Below are 21244 nucleotides of genomic sequence, written 5' to 3'. Positions count from 1 at the left end.
GTTGAGTAGCCTACACACTTTACTATGCAAGCTGAAATTTCAGTGCCTGTTGGCACCAAGTCTTGCTGCAGGTCTTTGCAGTCACTCAAGGGTTTTTCTGAACCTGCCTTCTCAGAAATCTGGTTGCAGCCGTTGACAGCTTCCTTTTTCTGCCCCGTCCATGTGGTGTAACCATTGTTCCTTTAACTTTGAACTTGCGAACTATGCTTCCAACAGTGTCTCTAGTAACATTTAAAGCCTTCGTTGTCTTTTTATATCCTGTTACTTGTTTGTGAAGGGCGATTATATCTTCTCTTAACTTTTTGGACCATTCTTTTGACTTTGCCATATTTCTAACATGCAGTCAAACGTGACGCTCAACAAACCTAGCCAGTTCAGATGTGTTCTAGCTCAAGCATATCTGGTGCAACTAATGAAGCCCTTGATTAGTTGCATCAGGTGTGCCCGAGACAACACATGTTTTGCAGATTTCTGCTGTTGTGGGGGATTCTATTCAGGGGGTTGAATCATTTTGAGACTGCAGAAGTCATTAAAAGTTGCATTTTCAGTTCAACTTTAAAAACATTGGTTGTGTTGAGCTATTTCAATTAATGGATTTGTTCATTGTAAACAGCTGAAAGTCTGTACATTTTGTCAATAACCCTGATTTGCAATAGGGGTTTCGATTACAACTGTATGTGAACAATTATCGAATGGTTTGAAAAAAGGATATGATTATAGGTTAGGTAGCAGCACCAACCTGACAATGAAGTCACATCGGATTGCCTGAAGAATTTTCTTTTCAAAAAGAATGTGTGCTTCCTGCTTCTTTGCAACAATATGCTGTTTACTGATCTTCTTCATAGCAAAGTACTTTCTGTGCTGCAAGGTAGTTACCTAGAAAACAAGCAAATATATTCGTATTTCAGGAGGTCAAATCAGAACAACCTTACTATAGTATGAATGGACAAAACAGTGTTTTGAATTCAGAACATGTACTGACAAAAATGTTTTAATAAATCTACTCTCATACCAGTTCCACTTTTCCAAACCCCCCAACACCAAGAGTGACAGGATCTCCTTGATAACCTCCCTCCTGGTACAGTACAGGGATGAGCTCTTTCAGCTTTAGAGATGTTTCTGGCCTGGAGACAGCAATACACATAATATATTATGTATAATTCATATTCTAACTTATTTTAAAGGCTTTATTTAGAAGTAGACAGGCAGACCACAATAATTCCTGCTATGTGTATAGGAAAAACTAGATTCATACAAACTCAGATTAATCAAAGGCTTTAAAAAGATGTTATATGGTAGTAGTGTATGTGAAACAAGATTAATATATGACTGTGAGTTTGTTCTCTGTCCTATCTGAATTATTAACAAAATATCTTACCCAACTTTCTCTGGCTTTTCATCATCCTCCAGTGAATCAGCACTACAAAAACAATTTGTGATCAAGAAATATGTTTCAGAATGAAAATAACCTATACCACTGATGCAAAACACTAGAAAAATCATATTTTCATAAGTTCATAACTTGAAGCTGGTTGGAGAACAGAATGCACACTAAATGTTGATAATGAGCCACCCGTAAACAGGTCAGGAACAGCACAAAATGTTTCTACCACCTGTCAAATATGTTACACAGACAGCTAGCGAAGAAATGCTCTCTGCTTATGAATCATTTTGTGCAAAAATGGGTTTACGGACAAAATAATTTCTCTACCCAACAAATAGCACCACAGGTGCAAGCTTGCAGACACAGATATGTGAGTCATATCAAGTTAATTTTGGGTTAACAAGTCCATTCATTTCCACCAGTCTGACCTGCATGCAGATTTGTAAACATGAGCATTGGTTCAATGGCAGACTAATCAGACAATCACAGTGATGTGGAGGCACTGCCTTTTCTTACTTCATTTATTTTGTGTTAGCAAATTATATTTGTTTTGGTACTATCAGTTATTTTAGACCTGCACAAAACCAGCACTGTATAAGAACAAAAGGCGGATCTGTATTTCAGTAAAGTGAACAGTCTCAACTCTCTGATGGACTTTCTGATGGCTTTTCCTCTTGATTACAAGTAGGGGGGGGGGAATGCACTACATGTTACAAGTGACTAAGCTGAAGACTAGACTGGATATCTTTACAAATATAGAAGTCACAAAGCAGGAAAACTCACTCGTCATGGAGCTCAAGGCTCTCAAATGGAATGGTCTCCTCAAAAATTCTGTGAGAAATTAAGGACAATATTACATTTTTAAACAAATCCTCAATCAAAGGAATCATAAACAAATTAAATGAAGTAATATTGTCATCATTGACATCAAACTCACTCTTTATCAATGGAAAAGCAAGTGACACCTCCAACCGCTGTACATGTGGCTGTCCTAAGGATCTCTCTGGATTACAATAGAAGATTTGGTTGACTTTTACATTTAAACCAGACAGAACAAGTATTTATTCGTGACACAGTGCTAATGATGTTGTCACTAAGTAGCAGTGACTATGGTTACCGTATCCCAAGGCGTAATATACTGACTCTTTTGCCAAAGCGTCTATATCCCACGCACATGGCACCCTTTAGCGTCATATGAGATGCAGATATATGGCGCCTCCTAGTGGTCTAACCCTAACACTACCCCAGACCTAAACCTACCCAAAACCGAAGCGTGTTATATTGACGCTAAAGGGTGCCATATGCGTTGGATATAGACGCTTTGGCAAAAGAGTCAATATATTACGCTTTGGGATGAGAATGCGTTGGGTTACCGTATAAGAGCCAGTTCTCCAAAATGTTCCCCCTCGCCCATCTTACGAATTATTTTCTGCTGTCCGTTCACTTTTTTCGTCACTAATACCTAATGTGAAATGAACAAAATTATAACTAATTTTAAGCAAAGTTCATTTAAAATGATGTTTAATACAAACACAGACCATTCTGTAGTATCTTTTATAAAATAGTTGAGAAATATGTGCAAAGTTTCATGTATAGACTTCATGTATTTTGTGTAAGGTTTAATTTTCTGTGTAAGTGCTGGAAAGCACACATTTAGATTAAACCCTTATAACTCCTAAGTCATATACATAATACTTGTGTAAATATAAAGAAATAAAACATGTAAATAATGCAATCAGTGTTTCAGAGGATGTTCAAGAATAAAACTATCCTGAGATAAGAGAGCAACTGAGTTTCTTTTACCTCTCCTTTTAGAATGATGTAAAAAGTATTGCCCTCTGCTCCTTCTCGGACAATGACTTCGTTGTTCTGAAACTTCACCTTGCAGGGGAACAAACATGGATAATACATTGAGTCATCATGTCATGCTTAGAAGAAAATATTCCTGAAGTACAAAACAAAAGACAATTTTACCTTTAATTCAAACATCATCTGTTACTAAACATACTTCTGATTACACTAAACTCTCATTGACCATTCCTTTGAATATCCCATCTCTAAGTCAATACTTTGACTAAATTAAAACTACTGCAACCAACAAAATCCTAATGATGTCTCGAGATAATTTTTTTAAGGTCAGCAAGTGCCTGCAGGATTTCTCTCGGAAAGATGTAAAACACGTCGGGACCTATTAAGAGCGCTAAATATTAAGCACGGTAAAATGCAATATGTCCTACATACACAGGCAGAGTAAAAGGAGATTGGGAATTTTTGTGTAAACATCCACTAAATCTCATAAGTGGCTTAGCAAAATCACGTTTCACAAATGCTAAAGCCATTTTAACCAAACGTTGAGTCTCTTTTTGACAGAGTCTGGTATATTTTCTCCAAGAATACTTAAAGCATCCTTATTTTACAATATTTACTTATTATAACAATCATGAGTCTATTTACTATTTATAAGAGTAAAATCACACTGACTTCCTCCATGGAATCAATGATCTTTGACAGCTGCACATCATTCAGGGCCTTCAAAGTGCGCGCCCTGGTGGAAACAATTATGAACAATAGAGTTTACTCAGCAATAATAGACTGATATACATGATGAACAATATACAAACAGTGAAGATTCAAAGTGTGCAACATGCAAAGCATCTAATATTTTACTAATACAGGCTAAACCAGAATGTGTCTTACGTTTTCAAGAAGCCCATGAGTTGCTCTCGTCTCATCTTGGATTTATTGGTCATGAGGCTTCGATATGTTGCTCTCTCAATACACCATAACTTAACTGCAGTGACGGCTGTGGGTAAGAGAGTATAAAACACTTATTTAACACATCAGCAGGGGGTAACCCGGCCACATCACTCCAGAATGATAACTGACCTTTGACAGATGCTGTGCGTTTACAGTTGTATAGAATGGCCAGTTCCCCAAACATATCGCCAGAGCTCAAAGTTCGCAGATCACGTCCCGCCTGAGTGACCTTCAGCTCCCCCGCTAGAATGAAAAAAGGAATTTAAGCTCATCGATTCATTTCAACTGTCGAACAGTATTCAAACAAGATGTCTTTTTCAAGAATTGTACTGCCATACCAACACATTCTCATCCCAAGGCGTCATCTAACTGACACTTTAGCGTCAGTTAGATGACGCTTCCGTTATGGGTAGGTTTAGGTCTGGGGTAGGGTTAGGGTTAGACCACTAGGAGGCGCATCTCATATTGACGCTTAAGGGGTACCATGTGCGTCGGCATGTTGACGCATGGTCAAAAGCGTCAGTTATATGACGCCTTGGGATGAGAACGGGCTGGCCATACACTTCAAAGATTTGTAATAAAGATTTTGGTAACACTTTATAATAACTACACGCTAATAATCATTAGTTGAGCATGAGTAAACAGTTAATTCATCATTCATAAAGCATTAATAGACATTAATAAGCAGTTTATAAATACAGCTATAAATGCTTTCTTCTTGATTTACCAGCATATCTATAATTTATTTAATAATTGTATTTTCATCCTTTATTAATGATCAATTTATTATTTCTAAATGATTAATTGCATTTTTTATAAACCAGTTATTTAAGAGTTTTCAGTGGTTCACAAGATTACTTAGAACGTGTAAGTAAATGATTAATAAACTATTTAAATGTACATTCATACATCTTATTATTCAGACATATAGTGATGGTTACTAAGTGTGTTAATAAATGCTTTATTAACACGTATTTAAGCTGTAATTCAGGGTTTATTCGGGTAGTTATAAAGCATTTAGTAGTGGTCAGTTAACTATGTTTGTGAGCTCATCTAAAGTGAGGACTATTCATGCCTTGTAAAGCATTTATAAAGGAGATTTAAAGGATGTTAAATATTTCTATGTTCTGTATCACTGTGTTGTGTTTGTTACATTTTACTGTTTAGAAGATTGATGCGCCTTTAAATCTCCTTTATAAATGCTTTACAAGGCATGAATAGTCCTCACTTTAGATTTCACTTTCTAAGTGATCTTATGAATAACTGACAACTCTTAAATAACTGGTTTATAAATAATGCTATACTTCATTTAGAAATTATTAATTGATCATTTACAAAGTATGAAAATACAATTATTAAACGCATTATAGATGTGCTTATAAATCAAGAAAAAAAGTGTTTATAGCTGTATTTATAAACTGTTTATTAATGTCTATTAATGCTTTATAAATGATGAATTAACTGTTTACTCATGCTTAACAAATGATTAATAGCATGCAGTTATTATAAAGTGTTACCAAGATGGGTAATGCAGTACAAAAAAAATAGTAAAACAATTAAAAATTGTTTTCTATTGCACTATATTTGAGAATGTAATTTATTCCTGTGATGAATTTTACCATGTCTTTATATAGCAGAAATAGAAAGGGGAATCTGTTAGTAAGCATTTCTGAATTCAGCGACACTTAACTTGGCATTCAGTTATCTCTCCTTACACATACACACCAGCGACAATGTACATGCTGTCTCCTTCTGTGCCCTCTCTGATGATGACATCACCAGGACCACAGTCCAGAACCTTCATCAGTTCTACCATCATACTGATCTGCTCCTCATCCAGACGACGGAGAAAGTCGTTCTTACCAATGGCCTTTACGATCTGAGCTGCCTCACTGACACACACAAACAGAGCATGACGTAACATCTGAGGTTAGTAAAACAAAAGTGTTCACAGAGTTCTTGGTTAATGTGTGTATAGAGTTACCTGTCAGTTTTTTTCACTCTACTGGCTGTGATTTCCAGGACTTCTGGTACTCGCTCCGGGGCCATGACAGCTGCCCGACTCTCTCGAACCTCAGGCATTTCATTACTGTTTCGTTGAGGGGCGCAATCTGGCACGCAACATTAGGTGTCAAATTAACATATCTTAATGTGTCAAAAAAAATGTTTTATACATTTAAAATATTGTGAAAAATTAACTTCAGCTGAATGCCTTGGATGTAAGTTCTCCATGTTTTTTGATTACCCAATAGGTGACCCAATCGTCCAAATCGATATATAGACTGATATATGAATTGTGCAGGCTTCAAGCAAAATGCTTCATCAGTTTGATCAATTATAACATATAATATATGTTATAATTAATTATTAATATTTTAATAATTGTAATATGAAGGAAGCAGATGAAAGTGGATGCAGTTAAATCCATTAGTCTGTGCTGTCTTACCGAGCTCATCCAATCGTCCCTGCAGCACTTGTATAAATCCCTCTTTCTGTTCAAGCTGTCTCTCTGTAATAAGAATACAATATTCTAGTGTGCATTGTCTAGTGGTGATGAATCACCATCACATTCCGTGTACTCAAATATCTGAAAAACCATTCATATTATGATATAGTAATCTTACTCAGCTCCTGGTTCTGGTTCTGGAGTTCCTGGTTGAGCTGGCATTCTTTCTCCAGCATTTGTCGGATTTTCTTGAGTTGGGCTTCCATCGTCCTGATAAGATTCACCTCATGACACTAACAAAGAGCAGTAAAAACTCACATGTCACACAGCTAACAGTTAATATGTAACTTCAACATTAAGAAATAAAAATACTGATCCATTGAACCAGTCGTCAAAATGAATGAATGATCACCATCCCCAGATAGCAACTTTGTTTCGGCCCAGATCTGGCCCACATCTGGCACTTGTGGAAAGATGATCTGGCCCACATGCAGTGTGGAATGACGGCCCTTGGGCGGACCGCTCCTGTTTGCCAGATCTGGGCCACAAGCAGGCCATAGCAATGCCACATGTCAGCCAAGAGCAGAGAAATAAACCAGAACTGGACCTTATCTGAGCCACAAAGTCTGTGTATATTAAATATGGAGTCATTTCAGCCTTAAAAAGCCTTTTAACAAGCAGAATCACAGAAGGAAAGAAGATAACAGAAAAAGAGACGAGCAGAAACACAAGAACTACAACTGACTTCAGACACAGTCTAAGATGAAATCCACTGAAGAGAAAAGAAGACATTAAATCTCTCAAGATCTCAGCAGAGGAGGATTAAACAACTCCACAAACAGCATTACCAGCTTCACTTATTACTAACCAGGGGTGCGTTTCCCGAAAGCATCGTTAGCCAACTATGGTCGCAAGTTGGTCGCAAATCCCATTGAACTCTATTGGTAACGACGGAACTTGCGACCATAGTTGGCTAACGATGCTTTCGGGAAATGCACCCCAGACTGACTTTATTTCTGTCAGATGTCTACAAAAGGTTTTATTGAGAATTAACAGAGGTTTAACTCTAATGTGTTTCATTTGAAGTCACCATAACAGTGATTAGTGTTTCCATTAGTTGGGCTCTTAACTCTTATTTGATCTTTTGTCTTTTTTGGCCGCTGTGACAGTGTGTTAGTCAAACATGTTTGCAATAGCAAAGAAAGCCAAAGTGAAATGAGATGGTTACCTGTTGATGGATTTATAATCATTATGAAATAACCTGATTTACTGATGTCATTTGAATCTAACCAAATCTAACAATTGTATTGAAATGTTTCCAGCGGATTTAAATTTAAAAACAGTTTAAAAGCAATAATACGTGTACCAGATGTGGGCCAGATCTGGGCCGACACTATGTTGCTGTGGGTTTCCATCTGAGATTTCTATCTGTCTCACACAGTTGTTTGAGCCGTTCAGAAAGGATCTGACACTGTGGATCCTCATCTTCACATGATAGAATCCACAAATTATCTTGTGTGCTTAATTGCACAACAAACTAGCAGTTATTTTTAACAAACTACTCTAGATTTTAGGTAACATTAACAATAGTACTTAGAGCATGATTAGGTTCAAGTGAAGTTGGAACCCCTGCTTCACTTATTGGGTCCCGAGGGCTCTGACACATTTCAAACACTGGTGCTTAACCCTCTGGGGACCAGAGTGTTTTCGGGGCCCTTGGGATGTTTTGACATGCACTGACATTTGTGCTTTTTTCAGTTATTTATAAACATGTTAATGGCAAAGGTGTAAATTCACTCTATATAGCACAGACGGGACTACCATGATAAGTGAGCAACATGTATGTACATGTTTGTATTTTTAAGAGAATAATGTTTATGCGTGGTTTTTGAAAAAAAATTACAATGAAAGTTGCTGAAATAAGACCACAAAACACATTGATTATTTCTTCACAAGACTTTTGAAAATTGTATCACATAGCCTAGAATATTTGCTCCAAAACTATGTGAGAATCATCCTGACTACTCATTCAGATAAGTCAATAAAGTATTTTACATTTTTAATGACGTGTTTTGTGTCAGAAAGCTTTATGCAGGAGGCGTGATCTCTCATTAATATGTATGGCATTTCACACTTGAGAAAGACAAAGACCCTCCCATAATGGCCCTATTAGGTGCTATCAGGCCATATCATTACAGGAGCCTTGCACAAAGAATGAGGAGATTTAAAAAAGAATGGCTTTTAGATTGTTTGGATTTATATAAGGAAAATACAGGGTGCATACGTCTGGACACTTCTATCACACACCCTTCACCATAAGGACATGGTTTTATTTCAGTTCAAAGTTCAAAGTTAGAGTTGGAAACATCTTGAAAAGAAAATTGTCTTTTTCCATAAATGTCTTAGTTTGATCATACATATTTCAAAGTTGAGGATTCATTATTTTGATATAGCTTGAACAAACACTATAACATCTTAGTTGATTAGTTTATTGACAAAACATACTATATATTTAACATATGAGCAGAAACTCCTAACAAAAGCTTATTTGATGTCTATTTTAGAGTAAAAACTTTATCCAAAACGAGTCAACGAAATGTTGTCTGTTATTTAGTCTGTAACAGTACGTATCTGTGCGTTCATTCATTCATTCATTCATTCATTCATTCACACACACACACACACACGCACACACACACACCCACACAAAAATGATTCACAAAAACAGTATGCTATTTTTCCGTTTACAGACACTAACGTTATTCTATATACGTTATTAGACTATAAACGTTAACTATAAACGTTATTAGAACAAAGCACTTGCATAAAACACTTACTTCTCAGCTGAATCTGTTCATCCTCGAAGTGAAAATAAACCAGCACTTGTTCTGTGGTAAATTGTCCCAGGATTGTTCCTCATATAGCCGCGCAAGACAACAGTAGATTAATCTGACTAAAAAATAATGTGTGTTTTCAGAGTTTATGGGCGCTAACGCGTCTCAATGTGTTGCTTCACATATTTGCGTTTGAATAGCGCGTGCTCTCCGTGGGCGTGTCACATTACCAGGGATAATCAGCTGAGAGAACGATAATGAGACGGGCTGACACGTCTCTCTTTTTATTTAGATGACATAAACGGAGAATATTAATTTTAGTTTTGAATCGGATCATTTAAAAGTACAAACTCAAATGATTTAAAAGATATATTGCTTATGGCTGGGTGAATAGTATTAGCTGAGTTGTGTTGAAGATTAGAGACGTGCTCCAGAAAAAAAGTTCACCGTGACCGAGAGGCAGAACGCACACCCTGTTTATTTTCTTTATTTTACAAAAGCACAATATTTTATTTCGATTGTATGTGGGCACATAAAAAAGTAGACATTTAACAGATTATTTTCTCATATTTCTTAGCTCTATATGAACAGAAATGATGGTAGTACTTTAAGTCTATTTTTCTGCTATGTGAAAAAAAACGAGCAAAACGCGCCGACGCGTTTCTGGTCCCCAGAGGGTTAAAAACAGAAGACAGAAAAAGATCAAATTAGACCCTTGGAGTGAAATGGGACACAAGGACCACAGTGGCATGTTTAGACTAGTGTTAGTTTTTTTATATTAATACTTATCATTCATAGGGTTATTATTATTATGTAACCCCGTGGAGCACTGTGGATGGCTACTAGGGACGAACATAGGCATTGCACTCCAAACAACCTTTTGCTGACTTTTGAGAATTCAGAATTTTTACTAGACATTCTAGTCGGAGGAGCTGCTTTTCGATACAAGCGCTTCAAGGGAAACGTGCTGGTGATATTCATCTGGCGAATCTCCACTCCCTCGACAAAAAAACAGACAAACTACTCCTCACCCACACAAACAGTGACTTCTCAAAGTCTGCTGCTTTTTGCTTTACGGAAACCTGGTTGAATGAAGCCATTCTGGACTGTGCATTAGACCTAACACGCTCCCAGCTGTTGCTCACACAGCGGATGTTCACACTGCAAGCCTTAGTGCTCAATTCTGATTAATGGGCTCTATGCACGGCGGTATTTCCGGTGAAGGTCTAAGGATGCTGGATTACTTCCGCCGATCGTAGAGTCCAATGCTATTCCGAGAATTTATATTGGTTTTTATACTCTATTGCTATACTAAAGAAACATCACAAAAACAGACAAAACAGACACCCCTCATTTTGTTTATGCTTCTTTGTTTATTATATTAAATAAACATAACTATATATAAAATTACATCTAAACGTATTAAAGTTTCGTTTCAAAGACGAGAGGACAGTAAATTTTGAAGACTCTGCCATAATCCCGTTTTCCTCGGTTTTCCTCCGCTTTAAATCTCCCCAACCGGAAACGCAAGAGCATCCTTGCGTCAAACGCGGAACTTATGCGTGCATATAGCCCATTGCTCGGATCCAATTTTTTTGTATAGCTGTTCACGTTGTTGTTTTAAATGTGGCCAATATCAGATTTCAGTGCAAACAGATCATGGAGTTCATAGTGGAGTTCAGGAAGAACACCCCAGCACTCCCCCTTATCACACTGAACAGCACTGTGGCCGTCATGGAGTCCTTCAAGTTCAAAAAGCTTCAAAAGCTCAGCAGCTTTAGGCAACAGATGAATTTCAATCTTCCACTGGTTTAATATTAATATACCTTTATTTAACCAGAAGAAAACTCGTTGAGATTAAAAATCTCTTTTTCAAGAGTGTCCTGGCCAAGACAGGCAGCAGCACAAATAACAAAGTTGCAGACATAAAAAAACATATATATATATATAACATATAATAACATAGATAACATATAGCATAAACATAAAAAATAGAAGCAAGGATCATCCAAATAATTAATCATAACAACTACAGCCAGTATGTGTAGCCTCTATATCATTTAAAAGTAATTTAAAAGCAGCCAGTGAAACTGGTTCCTGGAGATTTAAGACATTTTGCAGTTGATTCCATGCGCTGGGGGCCGCATACATAAACGAACCTTTTCCCATTTCAGTCCGGACATGAGGGACGGACAACAACAATAAGTCCTCAGAACGAAGACAATATTGTCCTGTGCCTTTCTTTTTAATATAAGATTGAAGGTATGGGGGAAGCAGACCAAGAATACCTTTATAAATAAGAATATGCCAGTGATTATGCGTGGACAATGCCGACCAACCAACACGATCATACAGAGAGCAATGATGGGTAAGTGCTCTAAAGTTTGTGATGAACCTAAGGGCTCCATGGTAAACAGTATCCAACAATTTCAAGCATTGAATGGATGCATGCATGTATATAACATCACCGTGGTCCAGCACTGACATGAAAGTGGCAGCAAAAGCCTTCTTTTTGCCTCAAAGGAGAAACATGACTTGTTTCTAAAATAAAAACCCAGTCTTAACTTCAGTTCCCCTTCAGTCGCTCACGTTCGACGTGACGTCGACGTGACGACGTTAGGGGATCACTTCAGGGAGCCCTATCAACTTCGAGTATCTAAGAACAAGCCAATGAACGTTGGCGTGCGTGAACGTGTCACGCGCCCCCGCCCCGCAGCGCGGGTATAAAACAGGAAGCGGGCGCGAGCACACACCGTCTTTCATTTCGGAGCGCGAGTTTCCTGTGACTGTGTGTCTGAGATTCAACGCCTTTTGAAGACTCAAGGAAGATCTCTGTTCCAGTGTTGGTGTGACGGCGCGATCAGCGGTGGCTGCGAGCAGTGCAGCTCTCAACTGCTGTTCTCACAGCACTTTTGTTTGTGTGTGTGTGTGTGTGTGTGTGTGTGTCCACACAGTGGCTACCCCTGGGCGCCTCAGCACTGTGAGAGCAATTTCCTTTTTTATTTTTACTAAAAGAGCAACACAAGCGGACCCTGCGTCTTTTTCAAGATGTCATTCCGCTTGTGCGTTTCTGGATGCCGTCGTTCCCTGGCGCCAGCAGATGGTCACAATAGCTGCATCTCGTGTTTGGGCATTCAGCACGCTGAGGCAGCTTTTGTGGATGGTTCATGTTCCCATTGCGGGAATATGACTATCGCAGCACTAAGGTCGAGACTCGCTTACCTCAAGGGAGGTGCAGTCCCCTCGCCTATGCCCCGATCTAGTGCTTATTCTGCCCCGCAGAATAGGCCTACTTCGGCGCATGACCAGGGTGATCTGAGGATTACCGTGAGGGCTTCCCCGCCGAGGCAATCTCCGCGGGCCCCTCACGCCTCTCATGTGCTGTTGCCATCGGCGCCCCTTTGCGAACGGCTCGGTCCTTCTCCGGAACGACCAGTCGTTTCCTTTGGGGCACCAGCTGACGATCAGATGTCGATCGCAGCATCGGAGGGGGAGCGGTCATCTGGAGATGACGACTCGGCTGCGTTGCCCCCTTCGGGGTGTGTAGCGTTGTCCGAGCCGGATCCAGAATGGGCCGCTATGCTGTCCCGGGCCGCCGAGAAGGTCGGGCTTGCGTGGAATCCTCCACCACGTCCCGAACCTTCTCGGCTGGACGATTGGTTTCTCGGGGCGGGCCGTGCTGGTTCTCAGTGCGCCGCCCCAGTACCTTTCTTTCCGGAGGTGCATGAGGAGCTTTCTAAGACGTGGAAGGCACCGTATAGTGCCCGAAGCCATCCTAGTGGCTCCTCTCCCCTCGCCACCCTCGACGGCGGGGCAGCTAAGGGGTATGTGGGGATCCCCCCAGTGGAGCGGGCTGTCGCGATGCAGTTGTGTCCGGCATCCGCCTCCTCCTGGCGGGGTGACCCACGCCTCCCGTCCAAGGCCTGTAAGTTCTCGTCCGGTCTAACGGCGAGGGCTTACAAGGCCTGTGGACAGGCTGCTTCCGCTCTTCATGCCATGGCGCTCTTGCAGGTCCACCAGGCCTCCTACGGGAGCTCCGTGTGGCAACCGACCTCGCCCTCCGGGCGACGAAGGAAACTGCACGTTCAGTCGGTCAGGTGATGTCCACCTTGGTGGTCCAGGAGCGCCACCTTTGGCTCAACCTGGCGGACATGAGGGACACCGATAAGTACCGGTTCCTGGATGCCCCTCTCTCCCAGGTTGGGTTGTTCGGCGACGCGGTCGAGAGCTTTGCCCAGCAGTTCTCGGCCGCACAGAAGCAGACGGAGGCCATCCGACACATCCTGCCCCGGCGGACCGCTGCTGCTCCCACCCGCCCGCCCGCCGGCCGCAGCCCCTCCGTCTACTCGTCGCCGAGGTCGGCCTCCTGCAGCGTCCTCCGCTTCCGCTAAGCCCCAGCAGCAGCCATCATCCAGGCCTCAGCGTGGAGCAAGCCGCAGGAAGCCGACCCCGCCCGTCCAGGCCGCTGCCAATCCAGGAGGTAAGCGTCGGTGCAAACGACCCTGAGACGGGCGGCCCAGAGGTGGATCAAGTTGCTCTTCAGGAGATGGCGGACGAGCCACTCCTTCCCCCGGTGGAGGGCCGGGCGGAGAATCTTTTGTTTCCTTTTCTTTTTGTTCCGCCACTGACCCACGGGCTGTGTCCTGGACGCAGTATCGCCTCCGCACACTCACTCTGCCCTTCGACGGAAGCAGGTACGTTTTGCACCACACGTTCAGACCCCACTTCGGGCCGCTGTGCCGTCCGAGTCGGGTCCCTGCATTCCGCCACGCTGCCCCACTCTGGGTACGTCTGTGGTGCCGTTGGTCCCGCTTGCTCGGTCTCTGGGAGCTTGGTTAACGCTTCCCAGCCCGTCTCGCTGGCTCATCCGTACCATCAGACTCGGCTATGCGATTCAGTTCGCCCGGCGCCCCCCTGCTTTCAGGGGCATCCTGTTCACCCGTGTTCTGGCGGACAGTGCCCCTGTTCTCAGGGCGGAGATTGCAGTCCTACTGGCGAAGGACGCAATCGAGCCAGTCCCTCCAGCCGATATGAAGACCGGCTTCTACAGCCCGTACTTCATTGTACCCAAGAAAGGAGGTGGGTTACGACCAATCTTGGACCTGCGCGTCCTGAATCGGTCCCTGCACAGGCTACCATTCAAGATGCTTACGCAGAAACGCATTTTCAAATGCATCCGTCCCCAAGATTGGTTTGCAGCGATCGACCTGAAGGACGCGTACTTTCATGTCTCGATTCTCCCTCGACACAGACCGTTTCTTCGCTTTGCGTTCGAGGGACGGGCATATCAGTACAAAGTCTTACCCTTCGGGCTGGCCCTGTCGCCCCGTGTCTTCACGAAAGTCGCGGAGGCGGCCATTGCTCCCATGTGCGAGCGTGGTGTTCGCATTCTCAACTACCTCGACGACTGGCTTATTCTCGCCCAGTCGAGAGAGCAGTTGTGCGAACACAGGGACATGGTGCTCAGTCACCTCAGCCACCTAGGGCTTCGGGTCAACTGGGAAAAGAGCAAACTCACCCCCGGGCAGAGGATCTCTTTTCTCGGTATGGAGTTGGACTCGATCAATATGACAGCGCGTCTCACCGAGGCCCGCGTCCAGTCAGTGTTGAACTGCGTGAGTATGCTCAGACGCAGAACAGCGGCACCACTGAAACTGTTTCAGAGGCTCCTGGGGCATATGGCATCTGCAGCCGCGGTAACGCCGCTCGGATTGCTTCATATGAGACCGCTCCAACACAGGCTTTACGATCGAGTCCCGAGATGGGCGTGGCAGAGCGGCTCGTGCCGGGTTCCAATAACCCCGCACTGTCGCCAAACTCTCAGCTTGTGGTCGGACCCTTCGTTCCTGCGGGCAGGTGTTCCCCTAGAACAAGTGTCCAGGCACTCTGTGGTCTCCACGGATGCCTCTATCACCGGCTGGGGGGCCACGTACAACGGGCATGCAGCTTCAGGTCTGTGGACGGGGCCTCAACTGCATTGGCACATCAACTGCCTCGAGTTGTTAGCAGTACATCTTGCGCTGGGCCGCTTCAAAACGTCGCTACAAGGCAAGCATGTACTGGTCCGTACGGACAACACTGCGACTGTTGCGTACATCAACCGTCAGGGTGGTCTACGCTCCCGCCGCATGTCACAACTCGCCCGCCATCTCCTCCTTTGGAGTCAGAAGCATCTGAGGTCGCTTCGTGCCGTTTACATTCCGGGCCTGCTCAACCGTGCAGCCGACGAGCTCTCACGGCAGCAGGTGCTACCGGGAGAATGGCGACTCCATCCCCAGGTGGTCCAGCTGATCTTCAGGCGCTTCGGGACCGCACAGATAGATCTGTTTGCCGCCCCGGACACGTCTCACTGCCAGTTGTTCTATTCCCTGACCGAGGGGACCCTCGGCACGGATGCTCTGGCACACAGCTGGCCCCGGGGTCTTCGCAAGTATGCGTTTCCCCCAGTGAGCCTTCTGGCACAGACCTTGTGCAAAGTCAGGGAGGACGAGGAGCAGGTCTTGTTAGTTGCGCCGTATTGGCCCAACCGGACCTGGTTCCCGGAACTAGTGCTCCTCGCGACAGCCCCTCCCTGGCCCATCCCTCTGAGAGAGGACCTGCTCTCTCAGAGACGGGGCACCCTGTGGCACCCGCGTCCAGACCTCTGGAAGCTTCATGTCTGGTCCCTGGACGGGACGCGGAGGTTCTAGGTGACCTACCCCCAGCGGTAGTTGACACCATCACTTCCGCTAGAGCCCCCTCTACGAGGCGCCTCTATGCATTGAAGTGGAACCTATTCGTTGAATGGTGTTCTTCTCACGAGGAGAACCCCCGATCATGCTCGATCAGAGCCGTGCTTTCCTTCCTGCAAGATGGGTTGGAGCGAAGGCTGTCTCCCTCCACCCTTAAAGTGTACGTGGCCGCTATTGCCGCACATCTTGATGCTGTTGATGGTAAGTCCTTGGGGAAGCACGACCTGATCGTTAGGTTCCTGAGGGGAGCGAGGAGACTGAATCCTCCTCGCCCACTCTCTATACCCTCTTGGGATTTGTCTCTGGTCCTTTCGGCTCTTCAGAGACCACCCTTTGAGCCTCTGCAATCAGCTGAGTTAAAAATCTTGTCCTGTAAGCAGTGTTGGGGAAGTTACTTTTTAAAAGTAGTGTAACTCGTTACTCGTTACTTCTTTAAAAAAGTAATCCGTTACTTTACTTAGTTACCCCATATGGAAAGTAACTTTTCACGTTACTCGTTACTTTTACGTTACTTTTATGTTGCTTGACTTTGGGCAGAACCCAATATCTGATCCTAAATGTGTAGGCCTACATAAAGTTCTACTATGCATAATGCCATATATAATGCCATAAATGCATAATGCGTCAATTTTAATATTTATGAAGAAATGCCGGTTAATGGATAGGCATATGCATGGGCGGCGCTAGGGAGGGGCTAGAAAGAAAGCCCCCAAGAAAGACCAAAGCACCCCGTTAGCACCCCCAAAAATCATTTCTGGAAGTAATTATATTCAGGCTGTATTCTATGGAAGTCCTAAACCGCATGGTGAAGAAAAAAAAAAGAAAACTTATCTTGTTATTTAGACATAATAAGGGGACATTCTAATCTGCATTAAGCCAAATTAAGCGTTCTTATAATGGTTTTCTATGGGAGGAAAATGCTTAACGTGTAAGTAAACACGTTGCGTTCATATTCTGGGCTCATCTGATTTTTTGTACATAGTATAGCCTACTTTATTATGATTTTAGTATCATAATGATTAATAAATGCACGCACAATTATCCGTGAACTTGATAAATGTTGCAGATATGTTTTATGCACGTAAACAAATGCCTTTCAACTTATGTGTGCAAAATTCTGAATTAAATGAATGTGCAGCAATATAGAGAGTCTATAGGCCTACTATAGCCTACGTGTTGTAGCCATTAAATAAGCGCATTTAGTTTCATATTTGTTAAAATATTATAATGTTATTTTTTTTCCATCTATGCTGATTATGAAAAGTGAACAGCGCGAGTAAGATGGATGCGCAATATATCAGGAGACATTGAGTCAATCAGACATGATTTTGACCGTTTTGTTTTGAAGAAAGCCTTTCTTTAAAGCGAATTTCGTTTTGTATAAATTGTATCTTAATTTTAATCAATTTTTTATCAACCAAATGCCTGCAAGTAAGAAGCAAATATAGGAGACAATATAATCATGGAAGCGCCGGCGTGGTCACTTGCATTGCACGTGAACTGGAGCATCTCATCATAAATTAACCGAAACTCAACGTAGAATTTAAGCTTGAAATGTCTTTAAACGAAACAATTCAAAACGAAAAGAAATAGGCTACTCTCTGATTATGTAATCCATCATGTGCATTTCTCTCTGGGGCGTTCACTACGGAGATGGCGATCGCGGTTTCGCTGTCAAATACCAGGGACAGATAATCTGTCCCTGGGGAAAGTAACGTTGCGCCGAATTGAAAAAGGAACTACGTTTCGTTACCAAATTTTCAGTAGTAGCGCGTTACACTACTTTTTACCCGAAAAAGTAGTTACGTTACTGTAACGCTTTACTTTGTAACGTGTTACCCACAACACTGCCTGTAAGACAGTTCTCCTGGTTGCATTGGCCTCTATCAAGAGGGTAGGGGACCTACATGCATTTTCGGTCGACGAATCGTGCCTGGAATTCGGCCCGGATAGCTCTCACGTGATCCTGAGACCCCGGCCCGGATCCGTGCCCAAGGTTCCTACCACTCCCTTCCGGGACCAGGTGGTGAACCTGCAAGCGCTGCCCTCGGAGGAGGCAGACCCAGCCCTGGCTTTTCTCTGTCCCGTCCGCGCTCTGCGCTTGTACGTGGACAGAACGCAAAGCCTCAGGACCTCAGATCAGCTCTTCGTCTGTTACGGAGGCCAGCAGAAGGGAAAGGCTGTCTCCAAGCAGAGGATGGCCCACTGGATAGTGGATGCCATCGCCTTGGCTTACGAAGCCCAAGGCGTGCCTTGCCCGCCCGGGTTGAGAGCCCACTCCACTAGAAGTGTCGCTTCTTCTTGGGCGCTGGCACATGGCGCCTCGCTGACAGATATCTGTAGAGCTGCGGGCTGGGCGACACCTAACACGTTCGCTAGGTTTTATAGCCTACGTGTTGAGCCGGTTTCTTCCTGTGTGCTCGCTTCAACCAGCCGGTAACACCGAAGTTCCCGCTCTAGTGTCGGCTTGCTGCGCCACTCCCCTCCACGGAGCGGATACGTGCGCTTTTTTGCTCCAGTCGAGTTCCCCACCTGGGCGAACCCTGTGAGTTCCTCCACACCCCTTCGGCAGTCGGACGTTGCGGAGCGTCCGACGCCAGGCCTAGTGCTCGTATGCTTGTGTAACTTGTGCTAGGCTGGGTTCCATATGTGTGATCCCTGCGGCGATCCCATATGAGTATTCTTCCACGACCAGCTCCCTGCGGTGAGCCCGTGTCTTTCCCTTGGCAAGGCTCGCTCTGCCGTCACTGTCTGGTGTAGCCTCCCCCTTCTTAGGCTGGAGCCACCCCAGTGACATTCCATATGTTGCACTGCCCTATCCGGCCAGTCCATATGTGTATTCTCCACATGGTACCTCCCTTCGGGCAGGATGTGGCTCCGCAGCGTCCCTCTCCTCTGGAGGGGCACGCTTTCCCAGTGTTATTCAAGGTTCTCTGTGTGGGTATATGGAACAGCAGTTGAACTCCCTCTACGCAGGTCTTCCGCCCCAGCAGTTGGGGGTCTGAGAGTCTTGCGTGGGGCGCTGGATGTGGCAGCAACCGATGGCGTTTTCCATGGGATCCCCTAACGTCGTCACGTCGACGTCACGTCGAACGTGAGCGACTGAAGGGGAACGTCTCGGTTACTGATGTAACCCTCGTTCCCCGAAGGAGGGAACGGGAGACGTGACGTCCCGCCGCCACAGTTGCTGACCATCGCTGTACGGCCGTCATTAAACTCGGCTCCTCAGTGAAAAACGGTGTGTGACGCGTTCACGCACGCCAACGTTCATTGGCTTGTTCTTAGATACTCGAAGTTGATAGGGCTCCCTGAAGTGATCCCCTAACGTCGTCACGTCGACGTCACGTCTCCCGTTCCCTCCTTCGGGGAACGAGGGTTACATCAGTAACCGAGACGTTTTTTCACCAACTGCTGGATGTGAGGTTTAAAAGAGAGAGAATCATCAATTAGAATACCAAGGTATTTGTATTGGGATACAGTCTCAATCTCGAAGCCCTGAGAAGTCGTAATGGATGGAAGGTTTTGTAGCTTAGATTTCGCATTGGAAAACAACATAAGTTTAGTTTTGTCGTCATTCAAAAGAAGTTTTAAGTCAGACAAGGTAAATTGTACAGTATCAAAAGCAAGTTGTAGCTGACAAAGAGATTACAATGACAGTTCTACTCAGCTGCACATCTATAACTGTCAGCCACTGTTGTTCCATGATCCATAAGGACCAGAGGGCGTATTACAGAAACGTTCTATCTTAAGTTAAGATCTGACAAGTTAATTTAGGATTTTTTTCACAAATTCGTATTACAGAAGCAAATCTTAAATTGATTTAGGATTCTTATCCTCTCTTACAAAATTTCATTGTATCTGTAGTTACGAAATCTTAAACCCCTCCATCGAGTTCAGTAATCAACTCTCAGGTCTGTTACCAAGCAACCAACCACTCGTAAACAGCTGCTGTGAAGTAAAACGGAAAAACTGGAGAATGGAGAAACAAAATAAGTGGTGCTTTTCATTAAGTGGAGTTTTGATAAGCTTGGTAGAAAAGGCAAAGTCTATTCCTTTTATTTCATAGGAGTCTGTAATTATTTGTCAGAGTTTTGTTGTCAAAGTGCAGCACATCATTTCTGTGTTCACAAAGTCTTTCCACCATCAAACATCGCTGTTCTTCATCTTGTATCATTAATAAATGTGACGCCATTCTCAGACAGAGCAATTTTTATGTGATTTTTACAGTTGGTTTCAAATAATTTTTAAGTTAGGACACCATTGGGGTTGTCCTAAAGTTACAACAGTTTTTAGGATTTTTTGTAGATTTATATGCTTCTGTAATACTCTTTTCCTATCTGTAGTTAAGATAAGATAAGATAAGATTATGCACTTAAGAAATGTCATTTTTTTGCAATAGCTTTTGTCCTAAATGAGGTCCTAACTGAAATTGCCATGGTTACCAAACAGCCCCCAGGCCCAGTGCTTAATTTATAAATTCCGAGGCCCGGAATAATGGGAAGGGATGCATCTGGCAAATGAGTGGGTAAGAGAAAGGTAACGGAATGCGTAATCACAGGCGGGTTTCCATCCGATTATTTTGATGCACATTTTGAAAATACTCTTAAAAAAACCTTGATGGAAAGGGTTGTGATGTGAAAAATAAAATCTTAGAATGCTCTAGATGCAGATTATCTTGAGTTTTTCATCAGTTAAACTGTGCATTAAGGGGATGGAAACAGTTTATTCGCATACTGATGATGTGCTATGACCATTTGTGCATGTAAAACACTTCAAAAAAAAGGAAACAAAAATAACGACTTTATTCAACTATTCATTTTATTCTTTGTGGGCCTCGAGTGAGTTCACGTAGTGTAACAGCGCAGCGCTTCTGGGTTGTACGTCGGAACATAGGCTCACTATTGGCCGACGCTGGTGTGTGATGCTGGCCAATAGTGAGCCTACGTTCTGATGTACAACCCAAAAGCGCTGCGCTGTTACACTACGTGAACTCACTCAGAGGCCCACACAGTAGAAGATGAATAGTTGAATAAAGTCGTTATTTTTGTTGTTGTTTTTGCTCACAAAAAGTATTCTCGTCGCTTGATAAACT

General features: G+C 43.4%; 1 protein-coding gene across 2 annotated transcripts in view; it reads right to left on the bottom strand.

The window, feature by feature from the left end:
- Positions 1-21244, bottom strand: part of prkg3 (protein kinase cGMP-dependent 3) — a 73361-nt gene that overhangs the window by 19023 nt on the left and 33094 nt on the right. Inside the window, exons 2-15 of one of the 2 annotated variants that reach the window (XM_056248946.1) lie at positions 6766-6882; positions 6588-6650; positions 6126-6252; positions 5867-6033; positions 4271-4384; positions 4082-4187; positions 3866-3929; positions 3188-3265; positions 2758-2846; positions 2322-2387; positions 2168-2215; positions 1379-1420; positions 1013-1124; positions 740-876 (exon numbers count right to left, since the gene is read on the bottom strand). In XM_056248946.1, coding sequence (XP_056104921.1) covers positions 740-876; positions 1013-1124; positions 1379-1420; positions 2168-2215; positions 2322-2387; positions 2758-2846; positions 3188-3265; positions 3866-3929; positions 4082-4187; positions 4271-4384; positions 5867-6033; positions 6126-6252; positions 6588-6650; positions 6766-6853 — 1301 coding nt within the window. In that variant the 5' untranslated portion in view covers positions 6854-6882. The remainder of the gene's footprint in view (positions 1-739; positions 877-1012; positions 1125-1378; positions 1421-2167; positions 2216-2321; positions 2388-2757; positions 2847-3187; positions 3266-3865; positions 3930-4081; positions 4188-4270; positions 4385-5866; positions 6034-6125; positions 6253-6587; positions 6651-6765; positions 6883-21244) is intronic. The other variant, XM_056249024.1, reaches the window with a different exon arrangement.

Source organism: Rhinichthys klamathensis, unplaced genomic scaffold (genome assembly GCF_029890125.1).
Source record: "Rhinichthys klamathensis goyatoka isolate OS25496 unplaced genomic scaffold, OSU_Roscu_1.1 h1tg000001l_1, whole genome shotgun sequence".
NCBI lineage: Eukaryota > Metazoa > Chordata > Actinopteri > Cypriniformes > Leuciscidae > Rhinichthys > Rhinichthys klamathensis.
The sequence above is the reverse complement of the archived record's forward strand: the minus strand, read 5'-3'. Positions and strand labels throughout refer to the sequence as shown.